Here is a 20,448-nt window from a genome sequence, read left to right as displayed (position 1 = left end):
TTGTCACGATTTATATGTTTAAAAAATATATAAAGTTGTTTGGGGGGCTGACTCCGCCTACCCCTTTTGTGACGTCAATCGAGGCAGACTTTGCCTGCAATGCGTATAGCAAACACACGTGCAAAGTGCAAAGTACATGTACGTCCAAGACATTTCAAAAAGTGTTTTTCTGCATTCAGCAGCAATACACCTAGTCGGCATTGTCGGGAAAAAACCCGACTTGGTCCGCACATGTACTTTGCAATTGTGTTTACTCTACGCATTACAGGCAAAGTCTGCCTCGATTGACGTCACGAACAGCGCCCTCTCGGGTCGGGGTCTACTCTTAAGTTTGTAAATAACATAAGATTGTTTTTAAACCTTAGTTAACTGTTTATTCACATTCCACTCATCAAAACACATTATATTAGTGACAAAAGCTTTATTTTGAAAAAAAATACCACTTCCAGGTGACTTTAAAGGAACGTTACAGAATTGGTAAGAAACAAAAAACGTGAAGATCACAGATTTACATAAAACCTACACGGTTTAATGATGATGATAAGAGAAAACATCCCTTGAAATATTTCTGTCTGAAATTTCATATTTGATGAGAAATAAATAATCTAAGTTCGCGTTTGAAGTTTATCGCTCAGTGAGCGTTTTATTCATTTATGTTTTGGCATCGATCGAAGCAAAATTTTTAATTGTTTTTTCACTATTCTCCCGTGACCCAGGTGGCCGATCGCTCTCGAATTTCTACAGGTTTTTCAGTTCATGTAGGCCTATATGGTGGATTACATAAAGTGCTTACACTGGCAGCAACTGTTTTGCTAGCAACACCAATTCTGTAACGTTCCTTTAAGTAACTACATATTTATTTTTTAATCCTGGTGGTTTTGTTTGGTTTTAATTATTATCTTTCTTTTGGTTCTGTAAACTGCCGTTTTTATGTTTAGTGTTGCTTGTTAAAATGGGTTTTATTTCGTAGTAAGCACCTTGAAGCTTTGCCTACATATGACACCAACAAGTCCGAAAATAATTAATGCTTGGTTGAGCACTGCTCAGTGAAGAATAAGTAGCCGACATCTTGGAGTGAATTTTGTAAGCTCCAAAGGACTTACCTCTCACAAATTGGATGGCTAATTACTTCGCAACCTAATAGTCAAACCCTTTTGAAAGTGAGCAGTCTCACTCAAGCATAATAACGGACTTGTTGGTGTCATATAAAAGTTGAGTCCATAAGCTATCCATACATCTCCAACGTTTTCCCCAGAATCATATACTGTTTAGTCGCCATTTCAAAAGTGTATAGTTTTAGACACCATGTAGTGTTGTAGCATTGTGTTGTGTTATAGTGTTGTAGCATTGTGTCCGCCATTGTGTCTCAAAAAGGGTTATAGAATTATTCCAGGGAAAATCCACGCAGACATTTAGGGATTGACAGTGCCCCCGGTTGGATTCAAACCGTTGCCCCCAAGGTAAAACGCAATACACCACTACACCAACCCGATGTTCAAAACCGCATCCAGTAACGGGAAAACATGTGAGTAGACCAATCATGTTTGGTAATGATTATGAGGAAATAACCCCAGTCAAAAAAAAATTTCTTTAGGTTTTCGCCTTTTATAAAGGCGAAAAACCTACAGAAAAGGTCATGTCTAACAGGGCAAATGTTCAGGCAACTTGGAGGCAACCGACTGCACCGCATAAAGAAACACAATAAGCAGAACGAGGTACATACTTTTGGCTCTTACTCACTATCCTCAATAAATAAATGAGAAGACTGAAATGTTAATAACTGCTCCCGTGTGACATAGTCTTGGTTCAAGACTCTCCTGGATTTGTCACAAAAGGGCGCGCTATTACCCCCAATGTGCTATCAACCACGAACCGCTATCACCCGAGAACCGCTATCACAGGAGAGTCTTGGGACATTCGTTAAATCTCCCCCCCCCCCCCAAAAAAAAAAAAAAAAAAAAAAAAAAAAAAGGGGCGGGCTCTGCGGGAAACCTACGCACGCGCATTATGTTTCCCCCCGATTTTGGGGGGAGATTTAACGAATGTCCCAAGACTCTCCTGTGATAGCGGTTCTCGGGTGATAGCGGTTCATGGTTGATAGCGCGTTGGGGGTGACAGCACGCCCTTTTGTGACAAATCCAGGATACTCTTGAACCAAGACTACGTGTGATACGGCCGATGTAATAACTGGAGAGCGTTCACAATAGTGCGATACAAACCGACAATAGCCTTTTTTTTGGGGGGGGGGCAAATAGTGAAGGATGCTGACCCATATTGTAACACACACTCACGCACCATTTCACACAGAAGTGTGCATGTATAATCCCATGGATTCGAACCCATGGGCCAGCACGGTGACGGGTGTGTAGTAAACAAATATTGACTGCTTCGAGTGCTTTGTGTAAACATGCTACACGCGAGGTTATTCCTTGAGCGTTCTATTTATTTTGAATAAACAAAATATCTTTGTTTCATGTAGAGAGAAGTTGTCCAAACATAATATTCACTTGTCTGATGTTGCACATCTCTTAAGGAATTCCTCCGGTGATTTAAGTATTAATTGTTCTGAAGTTATAAATCCTGGTGGTATATTTCCACCAAAGGGATCCACGTACTTTTCTGCCAGCAGCCGCTCGCTGACAGGACTCTTATGGTGTCTTGTGAACGAACAGTATAGGTGCAGTCTAACTTGTACCAGTTGTAATTAATGTGTACACCTCCTTTCTGCTCGGGTTAAAGATACTGAACACTATTGGTTGTTGTCGAAGACCAGTCTTCTCACTTGGTGTGTCTCAACTTATGCATAAATAACAAACTTGTCACAGGTGGTTGTGTGCTTTCAGATGCTTGATTTCGAGAGATCAAAATCTAATTCTGATGTCTCGAAATCAAATTCGTGGAAAATTACTTCTTTCTTAAAAAAACTACGTCACTTCAGAGGGAGCCGTTTCTCTCAATGTTATGAACCTCTCCCCATTACTCGTTACCAAATATGGTTTTAAGCTAATACGAGTAATTACAATTGTTTTTAATAAAAAGAGTGTCGCACTATTGTGGTGGCGTTTGAACCGAACCCGTGGTACCGCGAACCCGTGGTACCGCGGTCGTTTAACGACACCTCGTAATCACCCACATACCTTATACAGAAAATGGGCGACCTGGTTTATGTGAGTTTGCGCGTGCGCACTTGGTTTAATCACTCAACTATGGTGTGGTATGTCGTATGGATATAATACAGAAGAAAAAAAAAAATTGTTGAGACCTGTTAAAAATTGTGAACACCTGTGCCCACCAAATCGAAAAAACACAATTGAATACCAACCACCCTCGTGTACTAATACCCAAAATAACCGCCGCTAGTGACCGGAAAGTCACAAAAAATGTAAAAATATGCCATGATGTTTCCGTGAAACACCACAAACGGTAAATGAAAACGTGTTTATTCACAATTCTTGTCTCCAATGATTAAACTTCAAACGAAGGCAACGGCGCAATCTGGGGGTACCACACCTTCTGTTAATCGGCCGTCCAGCTGGAGGTCTCCAATCTTTTTCCACTGGTCAGACAGGGGCATTGTTAGGGTATTCTTTTGACACTCTGCGGTTTTGCGGGTCGTTTGAGCTCCTTCTCTTCCTTCCTCCATGGTTTGACTATGTGGTTTAACGGCTTACGAGTCAGGGTGACAACTATAAGTACACCTAGCTAAAATTACGTTTAAGTTACGTAATAAGCTCAGTCAAGTAAGACCCATTTAACATTGACTCTTGGTCTGTTTCCTTTGGATGCGCCACCGAGTCAACAGTATATTTTGGTTTACTGTTCACAAGTGTGTTTTCGAATTTGAGTTGTGTTTAAATAAAACACCCAGTTGTATGTGAGTATACGTCCAAAGCTTCTCGTGGGAGAAAATTTCTCTCCTTCATAGACACCCTGAAACGAGACACCTGCTTGGTTATCGCTGAGGAATTACGCTCAATCCTGCATGCAGGATCGGAACATCTGGACAAAAATCACTAGGCAGGCTCGAGCTTCTACATGGCGCTCAACTTGATTGATACGTGTAAGAATAAACGTCTAAATTGTATTTTATTGTTTGAGTTTCTATCCCTCGGGCGGGATGTCTGAAACGGCCAGCCCGCCCATAACACTACCATTTATGGAGACGATGATGTGATAATGACACACCCCCTATCAATGCCTACTACATCTTTGCACACCAGGGCCCAATTTCATGGCTCTGCTTACCGTAAGCACTGAATCGGCGCTTACGGAAGCAGGGAATTCTGTGCCATAGACCCCTTTACAGATAGGAAAAAACAATGCATTCTGGGATAGGATGCGATGTTTTGGGATGTTCGTCACGCATAAAACGTGCATAGCTTACTCGTAAACTCCCCCGGAATGCATCGTAATCACCACTTCCGGCCTATCTGTAAAGGGTCTATCGGCAAGCGTATTTCACGGGTTAGCCGCAAATTTTGGCTTCTGCGCGTGCGTATTCCAAGTTACTAGGCATTCTACGCTAACATAACAAGGCTAGCGCCAAAATTCGGCGCTTGCACGTTAGCGGGAATCGCGATCGTAGCGCAGAATTCGGCGGTAAGCAGAGCCATGAAATTGGGCCCTGATAAATGAACAAACCTTCCGAATGGTAGTCACGGTAAGTAGAATTTGTATAGAATATAAAGTGTATTAGCAGAAAGGTTTGATTTCAATTAAGTACAAGGGGACTCTTTCAATAATATTGCGATAGTCAATCAAGGCATAATCAATTTTAAAGGAACGCGTTGCCTTGGATCGGACGAATTGGTTTTTGAAAAGCGTTTGAAAACATTTGTTATGAAATGCATATGGTTAGAAAGATGTTTTGAAAATAGCATATAATGTTCCACACAAACATGTCTCGAAATTGCACGGTTTTTTCTGTTACGTCCCGAAGAAACGCGGTCACCCATTCTGTGGAATTTTGGTCTCGAGACCGACAACGTTGATCAATACAACATATATAAGGACAAAAGGGTCGTTTATTTGAAAAGCTTTTAAGATACAGTCGTGTCACTGCAGTGAACTTAGAGATTGTGTCCAGTCCTCAAAAAATATTGTACGTTTGTGGTAAGATTGTTTGGTTTGCTTTTGCCAAATTTAGCTCTGTAACGTGTATGGTGAGCCCCCGCCCCATCACCCCCCAAAGATACATGGATAAATATTTAAATGTTTACTTATTTCTCGATAAAAAATCAAGTTGCTTCAGAAGGAGCTGTTTCTCACGATGTGTTATACTATCAAAAACTCTCCATTGCTCGTTACTAAATAAGTTTTTATGCTAACAATATGAGTAATTACCAATAGCGTCCAATATCGAGGTTGTTTACAGGCTGTATTAATTACATCAAAGCCTTGCAAACTTGCTCAAGTTATTTCGCCATTGACAACCCCAAAGCCCCCAGTAACTATAAATTGAGGGACTTTAGCTAACTCTAACCCAAAACTACTCCTGATTTCAAGCTGTTTATAAAAACCAAACCAAACCGAAACAAAAACTTAACCCAAAACTACTTTTCGGATTCAAGACTGGCTGGTAAAACCAACCAAAATTCAAAATAAACCAAAACCAAGTCAAAACCAAAACCAAACCAAAACATTAGATTGTTTAACCCTACGGGTTAATTATTCATGCTTGTACGTAATCACTGCATACTCTCACGCCGATATCTCAAAATAGAGATATGCACATAGTGTTAGCACAAACCTCGTTAAACTTCAACCATACAAAGATTCAAAGCCGAATATGAGTCAACTTTTCACTTGTTGTATTATTTAACAAGAAAAGTCACCCTTACTTGCTGCTGGTACATTCCGTACATGTCACTGGAGAGCTTAAGTTTTCGTATTTAAGAGTTTGATGACCTGTCAAACATATTTTGAAACGGTTCATCTGAGCATCCTAACATAAACTCAAGGGTTGACTTAGTATGTAGTTTCTTAGGCATCTTAAATTGGTTGAAGGATGCTGCAGAGTTTGATAAGATGAAATCCTGTAGCTTCTTGAAGGACCCAGGCTTGACGACAACTACTAGTGGTTTCTTAATCCTTCCGATTTGTCGGCATACGTTGTAGTATGTGTGCTTTTCGGCAAGGCTGGTATCAAACTTCGCATATCAAGAAAGAAAAAGGGAATACAATTTATTTGAAAGTAGATTACTACTTTCATATAATGATGAGCAATTGGAGGTTTTGTAACACTAGGTGGCAGCAGACTTTGGGTCAGTTTCCATTGTTTACGTATATCTGAGTAACAATGAATTTTCCTGGTAAGTCTGATGCTTAGTGTCACCAAAAGACTACCGTTGGCTTAAACTGCACCCCTAGTTAGGAAATGAGTTAAGAATCAGTAAAGGCTACAACACTATGTTTTTAATGAAGGACAAACCATTTGTAAACTTACGGTACACATTTGCTCCTCGGTCAAATCGTTGCCGCAGTGAGAATCGAACTCAAGAAACAAGACGTACCGCATGTTTAACTCTCCTATGTGATGAAAAACAAGATATCGTGGATTTCACTTCCAGAATACAAACTGACAAATTGTATGAAATAAGGGAGTTTGAAGTGATCAGAATAAATAGATGCGAAATCTAATTTGCTCAAAAATTCTGATTTTTCACAAAGAGATATCCCAAATAAATACATTTTAAGAAGTCAATATTACACAAAGAACAATTCATAGTGATGCACATTAGTCCAGCTATTAAAGGCAGTGGACACTATAAGTAACTACTCAAAATAACTATTAGCATAACACCTTACTTGGTGACGAGTAATGGGAAGAGGTTGATGGTATAAAACTTTTTGAGAAACGGCTCTCTCTGAAGTGTCATAGTTTTCCATGAATTTTATTTCGAGACCTCAGATTTAGAACTTGCGGTCTCGAAATCAACCATCGTAATGCACACAACTTCGTGTGACAAGGGTGTTTTTTCTTTCATTATTATCTCGTAACTTCGATCGTACCTCAAATTTGCACATGCTTGTCATTTTATGCATGTTGAGATACACCAAGTGAGAAGACTAGTCTTTGACAATTACAAATAGTGTCTAGTGTCTTTAAGCGCAAAACACAGAAACAAGTATTAACACGTATTAACACATTAACCGGTTGTATGCAACGAACATGTCACAACACTGGCCTCAAGACAATTATGTAAATTACACCTTGTTTACATATCGGAATGCATTCCATTAAACAATCGACAACAACCTTTACCATTTGTTTCATCAGCCAGTAATGTACCCTCTGAACAAGTCCAGTTAAAAAGCGTCTTCTCTGGACAGTTGGCTACAGTTCGTTCAATCGCGTCCGCAACCACAGGTAAGCCGACACGTTCATTACACATGTTAAATACGTCACTGACCCTACAAAGAAAACGACGACATTTCAGTTTGTTAAGGAATTTGGACTACACTTAAAGTAGTGTTGTGGTGTGGGTTTTGAATTATAAATTAAAGCCATTGGACACTTTCGGTAAACAGTACTTTCCAAAAGCCCACACTTCCTGTATCACAATTTATGTATAAAATAACAAACCTGTGAAAAGTAGAGTGGGGAGAAAATAACGGAGAAAACCAACCGTTGTTTCCGTACGTTTCACCCTGTCAAGACATGTGTTTACAGTAAATCCGTAATTCTCACTAACGAGAATTGACAATTGTTTTAATGTTTAGTCTCAAAAAAGAAAGCATTTCATGGAATAATATTTCAAGAAAAGTCTTTCACCATTACCTTCTGTAAGCCATGTAAGTTATTTGTAAATCTGTGAACTGTTTTTTTTTTTTCAGTTCCAAAAGTGTATAATGGCTTTAAGGGTGCAATTAAGGGAGTTGCGACCGTGGTGTGTGAATGTCGAATCCGCACAAGAAACACGTATCTTTGGTTTCGAAGGATGATAAATAAACAGTGTGTAACCTCACTTGGGCATCCAGTCGATTCTGTTCATCCATCACATAGACTAGTAGATTATCGTACTTACCTTTCCTTGATCGTTATAATGGGACATTGCTCGTGAAAGCCTACCACTTGGATCATGTCTCCCATGCGGAATCGAAATAATCCACTCCTAGTTGTGATAACGAGTTCATATCGTTCCCCTTGCTCAACTTCGTCAACCAAGAGAGTGTCTGGCTGCTTCTCGGCTCTTCAATTAAATAATAAATGGATAATCAAATACAAACAAAACCATGCAAAACAAATAAATTCAACAAAATGTACATGTAGTTGTTAACACAGCCATAACTAACAACGTTTACAACACATTAATAATGATTGAATGAAGTTGAAGACGACTAAACGTTGCGACACTAACGAGAAAAGCACATGTTCTTCTTTGAAACTTCATTTTGGGGGATGTTAATGATTGGTATCAACGCAGAATGGCAATGACGTCACATTAAAGTCACCTTGAAGTGGTATTTTGTCAAGATAACTAAAATATGTGTTTTGATGAGTAAAAAATGAATAATCAGTTAACTAAGGTTCTACAAATTTAGTTTCCATTTTATTAATAAATTTAAAAGTAGGCCCGACCTGAGAGGGCGCTGTTCGTGGCGTCTCTCGAGGCGCGATATTTGAAGCACGGGGCTGAAAGTGTTTGCTGCACAGCGCTGGAAATAATCGGACCGGACCACTTTGCAAACTGACCAAATTTATAGTTGTTTTGCTGCCTCAAGTAGCAATACACGTGGTCAACATTGCCGGAAAATGCAAGAAATAAACCTTTCTTCGAAACGTAACTCACGACTAGGACTTGCACATACTTGCACGTACGTGTGTTCAATGTTCCATCGAGGCAAAGTCTGCCTCGATTGACGCCACAAAAGGGGTAGGCGGAGTCACCCCCAAACAACTTAATCTATGTTTTAAACATATAAATCGTTCCCCAAAATCACTCAAAAAATAATTTTATTGTTCATTTACATATACTCTAATGTTTGAAGGAAAATAAATTATATTTGTAGGTGACTTTTTAAGGCCAAGGCTTTGCAGATAATTGCTTCAATGTGAGCAGGCATGGCATTTGTAATGAGTTTTCAGGGTAAACAAACAACTCAGTGCTAGTTCCTTTCGATGCTTTTTCGGTTGTTGTGCACGGTATCATGGTGAATTGAGTCTAACTAAAGAGCTTGCTTGTTTTCCTTAAACTCATGTGCAGATAACCCTAAGCAGGCATTATAGGAACGTATCTCACTACATGGGCTGATGTATGTTTTACATTTATGACATCTCACATAATGCAAGCGACATGGTGATGCACATTCGATGACCAGTTGACCTCAAATTTTCACAGGTTGTGTATTTTATGCATAATGTTTGGATGCATCAAGTGAGCATACTGGTCTTTGAAATTACCAAACATGTCCAAACCTCATTTTGGCATAACATTAATAAGAGCTACCCTACTTTGCATAAGAAGTGAAACTTAGTATCAATTAGCTTACGTGTGTTTTTCTGGAATGAATTCATAGACAGCTTGGTCTAGTAGCAGGACATATTGAATCTTTGGTGGATGGAGATTTAAAGCGAACTCTCCTTCTGTACTTCCGTAATCCGCAGCAAGAATCGGAATGCCTGTGGTTAAGAAAACAAGAGAAATACAACGGAGGAGTTGTGAAACGGATGTGGATTGACTTCTACATATTTTTCTCAGGGCTGTGTAGAGCTGAGTTTCAAGTTTCGATGACCGAGTTTGAAGTTCGAATCCAATTCATAATGCTTGTGTTCTTTCTGGACAAGTCGTGTTTTTGTCATTTTCATCAACACGGGGCGGCCACGCACTCGCGAGGGATATTCTTGATGTGGGGACTAAACGTACCTGCGTTATAGCCATTGTTGGACCCTTTCGGTAAACAGTGTTTTCCAAGGCCCACACTTTGTGTACCACAACTTCTATGTCAAATAACAAACCTGTAAAATTTTAGGCTCAATCGGTAATAGGAGTCGGTAGAAAACAGCGGGGAAAACCCACCCTTGTTTCCGCGCGTTTCGCCGTGTCATGACATGTGTTTAAAATACATCCGTAATACTCGTTAACGAGAATTTATATTGTTTTGCTGTTTTCTCAAAAAGTAAAGCATTTCATGGAATAATATTTCAAGAGAAGTCTGTCACCATTGCCTTCTGTAAACCCTGTAAGTTATTTGTAAATCTGTGAACTTTTATTTTTTTTTTCTGAACCGAAAGGGTCCAATGGCTTTCAGTGTTCAGCTAATGTTGTTTTATCACTTCCACGGGTCGAGTGGGTTTGTCTACAGCATTTTCTCAAAGATGTTTTTATTTATGAAGTATGTCGTATGTAGTCCAAGTGTTGCTGGATTAATTGACAAAATAACATACCTATTTTATACACAACGGATGCTGACAAAGTTTTGGTCTGCCCCTTCTAATAAAAACAAGGTCTCATGTTGATTGACACTCCCTCTGATGGGACGTGTGGCTTGGCCTTGCTTACGATATCATTGTATATGGATTGACCAAATCGTGCTGTTATTAAACGGGTTTAATGCGTAACGCAGTAAACCGATTTAACACCAGGAAATATGCATAATTATAGTCAGGTTGCACAGTCGGGGCTATAAGCGATTGGGATTGTCAGGGCGCATTCACACGTGGTTGCATTGTTCTTTTCAACCAACCAAAGCAATGCATTTGGGGAAAGGGTGCTTGTCTTTCTGGGAACCGTCATTGAATATTCTGCCACCGAGGAGTTAAGATAGATTGTATAGTTTCGCAAAATTCGGTACCTTCTTGGCAACTCGCTGAAAGTGGGAACCGCATTGAAGAAATCCAAGTGATACCTGATGAGGAGGGCGAAGATGGGCGGCTACAGAGAGTGGTGAAGCCGATGGCTTACTAGCCGGGCCAATCGGGTGAGTCGCTACATTTTCAGACCTAATGCTGGGGCAAGTACAGCCCCACAGTAACGCTAGTAGGTAACACGAGTACCGTGAATACGGAAAGGTTTCAAACATCTAGTATGTATAAAGGGCCAATAATTGCGAACATCCCACAGATTAATAGTCAGGATATTCATTGGCCTTTACACGTAACTCGGGGTATAACGGGCCAATATTCTCAAAGCATGAGTACAGATACACAAGGAGAAGAAAGGGCGGACAATCATAATTTTTCTGGCAGCTTGCCGTTAATATGAAAGTTAGTCAGAGCTTGTGTCAGTCAGGCCAATCAGGAATAAGTAAGCCTAGTAGTTTAGTGTACAACTTGGCATACTCTAGTCAATATTCAGGGTATTCCATACATAACAGGGATGGGGCATGTAGTAGGTTAGGAGGGACATAATCTTCAATAGAACTGGGTGGTGCCCAACTTTCAAATGCAGGGTGCAAAATAAGTACAGTAGGGAGCAGTTGCATGTGGGGGTCCATTGATTGCACAGCGGGCTCTTGAAGCATACCGATGGCGGATAACATGCAGCATATGAATTAACCATCAACTCCCTTTAATCCATTGATATCGGTTTGTAGCGAATTGGGCGAGGGCCTACCGCTAACCTTAAAATTTTTAAGATTATTCATAGCGAGTTTGTGGATTTTGCTGTGATCTTATAAAGAAGAGTGACCCTATAGTAGTACAAATAGCCTACCGCTAACCTTAAAATTTTTAAGATTATTCATAGCGAGTTTGTGGATTTCGCTGTGATCTTATAAAGCAGAGTGACCCTATATTAGTACAAATAGCGGTCAAGACACAATAATTCTTGCTGGCTGTAAACGAGGGGGGTTTTATAATATGGAAAGATAATAAACACAGGCGTCCAATTACTTCTATACATTACATGGACCTCTGCATTTTTTGACTTATGTAGCAGTGTATTTGCGAGCTCATCTCCATAGAACACATAGAATTATTGAAATAGTGTCAGATCGTACGCACAGAGAGCAGCAGCTCTTCCAATAAGGGGGGATGGCGCACTTTTAGAATGAGGCAGCAATTAACACCAGTTAGATCATGGGCATAATTGACGATGAATTATGGGCATTGCACGTCACAGCGCCATGTGTTAATCAAGCTCTAGAACAAAGTGTACATAAAGAATAGAAGGGCAATACCAAGTTTCATTATGACCTTTCGGAATGATTGATCATTATTAGGCACTAAATGGCCAGCTTCCATAAATCAAGGGTAGCCTATTGCATAATATTAAAATTAAAGACCTTTGCATCTTCTTCCATTTGTACATACGTATCTGGTATTTCATATGTTTAATGAATAGGGTGGTATAGATGGCCTTAGCTTTCGATCCAAACCGGACCTAGTTCAGAGGCATAAAACAAGTACAAACAAATACATATCCATTCATAGAAAAAGAGAGGGGAAATGGATTAAATGAAGAAAGAAGCGGGAAAGAAAGAAGCGGGAAAATAACAGCCAATCAAAGTTTCTATTTCAGAAACAATTGGTGGCTATGAACCAATACGAGTAGAGTGGCGAGGACAAAGGAGGTTTCATATGAAAGGATGGATTACTGGACCATAAAAGTGGTAAATGCATTGTTCGTTAACAATGCAGGGAAACATGAAAGGGTAGAATTAGAGAACAAGTTGCATCATGATGCAATTAACAATGGTCAATTAATAGAGAAAAGCAAGATCAAAAGTACGATGGTATTAAAAATAGGTGTGGAAAAAAGAAGGGGAGTTACTTACATGAGATAGTTATAGTAACAAATATATAGGACAACTTAAAAAAAAAAAATTTATACTTGAGTTACAGAATATGAACAACATTATAGTTCTCAAACAGAAGTGAAGTGGGGGTAACGGGAAGTTATTTAACACCAGTGTTTATGTTTAGTCCAAAGGGCTGGACTGTCTTGAGTTGGTGAATCCAGTGTGATTCTCTATGCTTGCAGTTATATTTCATATGTTCATAAATTGCACAAATGGGAGGATCCCACGGGTAGTTTCATTGTTTCTAAGACGAAAGAGGATTGTAGACGCTTGGACCCTCGGCAAGATTCAAGATGTTCCATTACATTTCCAGTGCTGAGCAGTCTGGTTAGTTTTTACCGCCAGTCTGCAAAATATTGAATTATTCGGTTGGGTCCTGAGGCGAATTAGAATAAATCTGCTTTATACTTGTTAAGTATAAAGAGTTACACGGTTCAATGGTTTGGCGGGAACACTGAATAGGACTGGGTGCGGTACCCAGGGTAAGGCTTATCTGGCTATGCTATCAATATACACATTAAAGCTTTGTTAATTTAGTCTTTTTTAATCGGTAACAGTAGCAGCTACCATAGCTTAGCAGGGAGGTCAGTACTAGCTTGAACCTGAAAGCGTTGTTTTGCATAGATCAGGTGTACGTTTCCAATATCGGTTGGTTTTTCGTATCTGGCGGTCAACACAGCACTGATGTTCCATGGCAATGACACGTTGTGTCGTAAAAATGTCGGTACAAAACGTAACGAACAATGGAGGCGGGCTAAACCGTAAAGCTTACGTATATGAACAACAAAGGCGCATGATTAAAAATTATCAATTGATCCGGTTATTCAAGTTACAGGGTGTAATTATTGTCAGTGAAGACGAAAATTCGGTTGTTACAAAAAGTAACAAACATTATAATGTGGGACTAAACGTACAGAGTATGTACATGAGATGAGAAGACGCATGATTAAAAATGATCGAGTGATCCGGTTATTCAAGTTACAGGGTGTAATTATTGGCAGTGAAGATAACAATTCGTAAAGTGGTTACAAAAAGTAACCCATTATATTGTTGGATTAAAATGTAACAGAGCATACACATGAAATGACAAGATGCATGATTAAAAATAGGTTCAATTACAGGGTGTAATTTTTACAGTGAAGACAAAAATGTTCGATGCAAACGTAGAAGAGTGTGAAGATGAAAAGAGAAGATGAATGATTAAAAAGGAATCAGTTGCTCCGGTTGCAGCATAGCTTGCAGACATCTTCATCCGGTTGCAGCATAGCTTGCAGACATACCATATTTGACCTATATGACCTTTATTAAAGTAGCATAGTTAATGTTCAAAGTATAATCAGCATATGAAGCTCTGCTGTTAAAAGCAGCATTCTTGGTTGCCCTTTTCGGTTTTTCTGAGGGTGAGTGAGTTTACAACTCACGATGGCAAATTCCCGGGCGTAGCGTATTGGCGATATTTCCTTTAATCAGGAAGGGAATTTGCAAGTAGTTCTAAGATATTCAAAAACGGATCAAGTGGGTAAAGTTCAATCATTTATATTGACAGGAATGCCAATACTTCACCATTTGTACATTGAGGGGGGATCCTATGTCAGCCAGACAAGTTAATCACATCTTAAAGTAGGGATTAAGGCCATCAGGTAAACCCCACACCCTTTTCAGTTCATAGTTGCAGGATATGTTTTGGGTTCGGGAGGAACAAATCAAAAGTATGAGGAGATGGAAGTCTGGAGCACTTGAATCCTACATTAGGCCAGACTTAATGTTTTCAATTGTCTAAAAGGGGGTAGCTTGTAAGCAAGGTCATAAATAAGCAGTGTAGACAACCGCTTCTTTAATTAGCATATTGCTGTTTAAGATAAATAATCATTTACAAGATTGGTGAATGTTGAGTTGGTTGTTAACAAATTGTGTACAACATTTTCAACTACATACAAGACTTTGACAAGATAAAATATTGGTCAGAACAGATTACCCAGGCTGTTTTTCTTTGAATTTGTTTTTATACAGATGTTTATCGGGGACAGTATCATTCGCCACAGCAGCGGCACAGTGGTGGTACAGTGACATGGAAAGGCGTGTCTGGGGCACGCCTGGACGGCTGGGACTAGGCTCAGGAGATACGGCAAAAAGGCGAGGTCCCGACGACAATAGTGTTACATCTAAGGACCAAAGATATCTTGAAGGAAAATTCGGGACAGATAACACATAGGGTAAAAGGGAGCCTAAAGATGTTCATCAATCCGATGCAAGAACGTGGGTACCGGGACAGTATCATTCGCCACAGCAGCGGCACGGTGGAGGTACAGTGACATGGAAAGGCGTGTCTGGGGCACGCCTGGACGGCTGGGACTAGGCTCAGGAGACTCCTGGCAAAAGGCGAGGTCCCGACGACAATAGTGTTACATATAAGGACCAAAGATATCGTGAAGGAAAATTCGGGACAGATAAGACATAGGGTAACAGGGAGCCTAAAGATGTTCATCAATCCGAAGCAAGAACGTGGGTACCGGGACAGTATCATTCGCCACAGCAGCGACACAGTGGTGGTACAGTGACATGGAAAGACGTGTCTGGGGCACGCCTGGATGGCTGGTACTAGGCTCAGGAGATACCTGGCAAAAGGCGAGGTCCCGACGACAATAGTGTTATATCTAGGGACCAAAGATATCTTGAAGGAAAATTCGGGACAGAGTAGACATAGGGTAAAGAGAGCCTAAAGGTAATTAGGAACATCCTACCCAACACACGGTTAATTTGGTCAGACATTTTGTTAAGGGTGAAGTATCAAGGTAAAGTTAAAGGAGGGCAGAAAAACGCTGCACTTGGGATTTAAATATGTATGCAAAGAAGATACTTCGGGAGATGCAAAACGCACCTGTTATAAAACACCCCCATCTCATTATCCCTTCCCGGAAGGTGCGTACTGGCAAAACATGATTCATTTGGTTCTATCAAAATTTATCAGACGGGTTGAGGTTCTCCACTTCACACTCGGAGAAAGTCTTGTAAAAAAAAAAAAAAAAAAAAAAAAAAGGGGGGGGGGGTGATTGGGCAAATTTGTATATCAAAATTTGCTTTGGCGGTAATTTTAGGTTGTTCCTATAAACAAGAAGCTAATAGGCATTGTAGCCTGTGAGGAAGTGGTAAATTAATTTATGTGAATTGATATGGATAAATATGGTGGTAATAAAATGATGTGATTGTATATAAAGAAGTAGATTAATTTGGTACCTTCTTGGCAACTCGCTGGAAGTGGGAACCTCATTGACCCGGAGTTTCCTCCAGTCAATGAGTGTATTTATAATTATAATAATTGTTATTAGTCTGGTACCTTCTTTGGCAAATCGCCGAGAAGTGGGAACCTTTGCGGATTGGAAATTTATCGTTCGCAAAGTGAGGAATTGGGACCCTTTGCGAATTGGTCGCAAAGTGTATTATAATGGGAACTGGTATACTTCTTTATGAGTATGGATATCACTGGATGGAATTAAATAAAGGGAAATCCCTTATATTATTATGAATTGGCGTTTTACCACCGAATTCAGAGTACGGAATAAATTAACTCTTGGCAGAGTTCACTACAACAACAAATCCTTGTGTCTGTGTATATTTATCAGGTGGTAAACAGCTACTTGAGCGGATTTGTTTAAACGGAAATGCATTTTAACTTGTTTATAATGCGTTTGTTCACCATTGGAATGTAATGCTGATCTGTTTTGACGGCTATACAAATTGGAGCTCCTGACTATGACGTAACACGAGTGATTACGTAGCGGAGCTTTTTGCTAATCTTTCAGAAAATGTCGCAATGATAATTTTTTTACACAATTACAATTTATTTATAGTCGTATGACTTGATTTCTTATTGATTGAACACACTTCAAATGAAATTCAGCAAAGTTCATGACTTGACATTTTTTTTCGTTCAAGCAGGTCTTTAAGACAACAAAGAATATTAAAATGTGTCGGCATGAGCTGACAAGGTTTCTTCTTTCAGTTAGTTATTAGTATCATCACGCACTTGCGGTTAATGCATATTCATAAGGAGCTGATTTGATTTCGAAGAAACTTAAACAAGCATTACAGAATTGGTTAAAAAACAAAACTCGTCTAAATTCACAAAAGACAACTTACACGGTCCAATGATGATGGTAGTAGAAAACATCCCTTGAAATATTTCCGACTGAAATGTCTGATTCGATATTTCAGACAAAAATATTTAAATTGTTCAAATAAAAATTGATATTTGATGAGAAACGAATTAAACTAATTTCCCGCCTGGTGTTTATCGCTCAGTGTGATCGTTTTATTCCTTGTTTGAACAATGTAATGCCAAATGTGTAATCTGTTTTCACTATTTTCTTGCGACCCAGATGGCCGATCGATCTAAAACTTTACATGTTTGCCGGTTTACATATCATGATATCTATGTAGATACTTACTTACCTTCCGTTTGTCCCGAGGCTTTAATTTTATGCAAGTGACCTCCTTGCTCAGCCGACACAATTAGTTTGAGGTTTGGCCAGACTCTGGCAAATATTCCCCGGAATCCCTTGGAGAACTCCACCGTTAGTTCATCAGCTCGCTGTGGGTTGGGTGTCAATGAAGAATTGAGACTTTCTAAGATGCTTGGAGATATATTTAAATCAAGATTCACTCTTCCTGTTTGTATATCATCCACCAACATTTTCCAGTTTTCTCTAAGAACGGTTATTACTCTTGCAAGCTGAAAAGTGAACACCGTGTAGATCGCGCCTAGATTTCTGTCCATTAAGCCAAACAAGAGATGAACGTATAACAGTTCAAAGTCGGTCTGGATTTCAAATCCAGCATTTGGAGTGTTCTGCATGCTGAAGAATTTATGGCCTTGATCAGGAACCTGGATTGCATGTCCGAATTTCACGCCAGATTTTGATTTCAAAGACTTATATTTTGAAAGGCAAAAAATGTATCTCTGTGCGGGGCTTAGGCACTCGAAATACTCCCCCGCAACACAACGCCTGGCGATGAAGATTGAGAAGTTAATCATGTTAAGTTGTGATTTGACGATTGGTATCACCTTGCTAGGTCCTGTAGTACCAGATGTGAGACCAAAACGGACTAAAGTTTCTCCAACACAAACGTTCGGTTCTCCATCAGCCAGTCTCTGAACATACTTCCGGTAGTGTTCGTAGTCAGTCAGTGGATGCTTTGTTTGTAACTCCTTCAAGGATAGGATTTCTTCAAGACGATGCTCTTTGCCATACTCCGTGCCTGCGTCTCGTTTGATTAAAACTCGGAGCAGGGATTCCTGTGCTTCTCGGGTGCTCTTCCATAGCTTGGTCATCTTTGGCATGAAGACGTAGCGGACCCAAATCGCATCGTACACATTACATACATAACAAATAAGAAGACTTCGAAGAGTATGAGTCTCAGAGCAGGGTACCAGACTTATGTGCAAGGCAACACCAAGAGATATGGACATCAGAACAATCAACAATCCTGAAAAATTAATAAAGAAAGCAAACAATCATTACATTTGAGATGTTCATCAGAGCCCCGCTAGTGCCAAAAAGAGTTGTCGCAAGTATTGCGAGTTGCCTCAGGCTTGCAATTAAAATCACACGTAACTACCACATCATATAGTTCTAGTCGCACTCAGGTTCTACATTGCTCATTCCGTGTCAGACAACATACTTGTTTACCTACCTAATTTTACCTACCAAAATAACGTTAACAGCAAACACACCCTAGCATGTGTACAATTTGTGGTTGGTATCCTACACAATTTTGTTTAGCTGACAATATTGTTAAGCAATCTTTTCGAGTAAAGGGGCTCCATGAAATTCGGGCCAAGGTACAGCCAGCAATGCTCGAAATTATTAAATCTCGAATATATTTCTCTTTGCTTTTTACGAGTTGCATTTGTATCAATGGTTTTGAAAGACTTACCTACGCATATCACAACTGGTGTTGACTTCAAGTCAAAGGAGAAATCTAACAGAAAGCTCATTAAGATCAAAATGAATGCAATCCACAATCTGCAACGAGATGCCCAGTTCATAATGCAAGATCTTCAATCACGATATTGCATAGAATAAATTCCCCCTTGTTTTATAAATCTAGTTCTTTTGGCTTTGTTACGCACTTATACACTTCAGGCTGCCAAAGTTATAGTCACAAGTATAGTACTTTCCCAATGATAAATCCCATACCATTGTCACCCTTCCGTTACCATGGTCCAGTGCGTTTTTCTAACAATAAGCCTAAAATTCAATACTTTTATTGTATGCCTGACTAAAATCCTTGACCTACTGTGGTTAACCTCCGACATTTTTTTCCTTCTAATTCTATTATTATGGTTCATTCATACATGTAAACGGATTCTGCCGTTCGGCCCTTATTATCGTGAGAAATGACGTGTCTTACTGTGGCGAAATTTAGTTATTATGTTTTAGAGTGAAAGGCAACTTCCCTCCTTTCATCTTATTTTGACAGAGTAAATTCTCAACTAACTAGCAGAGTAGGGGTTTCACATTGTTTTCACAGTGTTTCCTCTGCTGTGTTTCCCCAAACACCCCTAGATTATTGGGGAGTCTCTGATTTGTCTAAAAATGCCTTTGGTTAAACACTTTTTAGGACTCGTGGCGTTTTGATTTGTATTTGGAAAATGTACTAATACATTATTACTAATTACTTTACTTTATTATAATACACCTCTTGCTTGTTCTGTACTCTTGTTGGCTGAAACACGGTCACGTGGGGTGAACTAATGCAGTCTTATTAGTGATCGCGCGCGCGTGTTTTGCGTGTTCTCTTGACATGAACCATGAACTGCAACTAAAAAACTTCGTTTCTTTTCCAAGTTTCTGTTCTTTTCACATGTAAGACCGAGGTGTGTTATAAAACACATTATAACACACCTCTTACTTGTTCTGTATTCTGAAACACGGTCGCGTGGGTTGAACTAATAGTCTAGTGATCCCGCACGCGTGTTTTGTTTAATAGTACCCGATCGGGCACTGTATACTTTTTTAAATAATGGTCAGTGGTTACAGCGTGAACCGTGAACTGCAATTAAAAAACTTCCTTTCTTTTCCAAGAATCTTTTCTTATTTCACATTGTAAGAACGAGGTGTGTTACAGAACACATTGTGTCTGGATGTTTCGGTAACTAGTGCTTGTCCATTCCCCCTCGGGCCTGTGAGTGACCATTAGAGGGACCTATTTATCAGGCGTTATCTTGAGAAGATTTAAATGTGATGTATAGTATACTGTTTACATGACAAAGACTGAACAAGCACATAAAATAGCTGCATGGGTTCACCAATCGAAGTCTCCAACCTATTGAGTATTAAATTCAAACAAGCGGGTATAGAAAAGGGACAGGTTATGCATAATGCATGTTTGTTGTTGTCCAACTTAATTAAAGGTTGGTAATTAAACACATCTTGTTAGCAGTTTACCAGCGACAACGATGTAGTACCAAGATGCCCTGAACTGTAAACAAAACAATCCGTAAAGTTTACGCCGCTTTACCTGGCAGCTAGGGTGCCAGGTAAACAGCCGTAAAGTTCACAGTGGATGTTTTGTAAATTGTGCCTTGAAGGGGTAGTTTGCAAAACTTCCTCAATGAAATTTCCTGCACTTTACCTGGCACCCTAGCTGCCAGGTAAAGCACCGTAAATTTAACTGATTTATTTTTTTACCGTGTGTCTACAATTG

The 20,448-nt window shown here is 39.6% G+C and overlaps 1 protein-coding gene across 1 annotated transcript; it reads right to left on the bottom strand.

Annotated features, from left to right (window-relative positions):
- Positions 1 to 5,891: 5,891 nt before the first annotated feature.
- Positions 5,892 to 18,736, bottom strand: LOC139938697 (uncharacterized). Its single transcript, XM_071934314.1, has 7 exons — positions 18,676 to 18,736; positions 17,191 to 18,225; positions 9,493 to 9,622; positions 8,028 to 8,192; positions 7,265 to 7,413; positions 6,446 to 6,528; positions 5,892 to 6,149 (listed from the first exon to the last, which is right to left on the bottom strand). The coding sequence occupies exons 1-7, from the start codon at positions 18,734 to 18,736 to the stop codon at positions 5,892 to 5,894; spliced, it is 1,881 nt and encodes a 626-aa protein (XP_071790415.1).
- Between the last annotated feature and the right edge of the window lie 1,712 nt (positions 18,737 to 20,448).

Source organism: Asterias amurensis, chromosome 6 (assembly GCF_032118995.1).
Source record: "Asterias amurensis chromosome 6, ASM3211899v1".
Taxonomy (NCBI): domain Eukaryota; kingdom Metazoa; phylum Echinodermata; class Asteroidea; order Forcipulatida; family Asteriidae; genus Asterias; species Asterias amurensis.
Note: the sequence above shows the minus strand (reverse complement) of the source record. Positions and strands in the feature narration are given on the sequence as shown.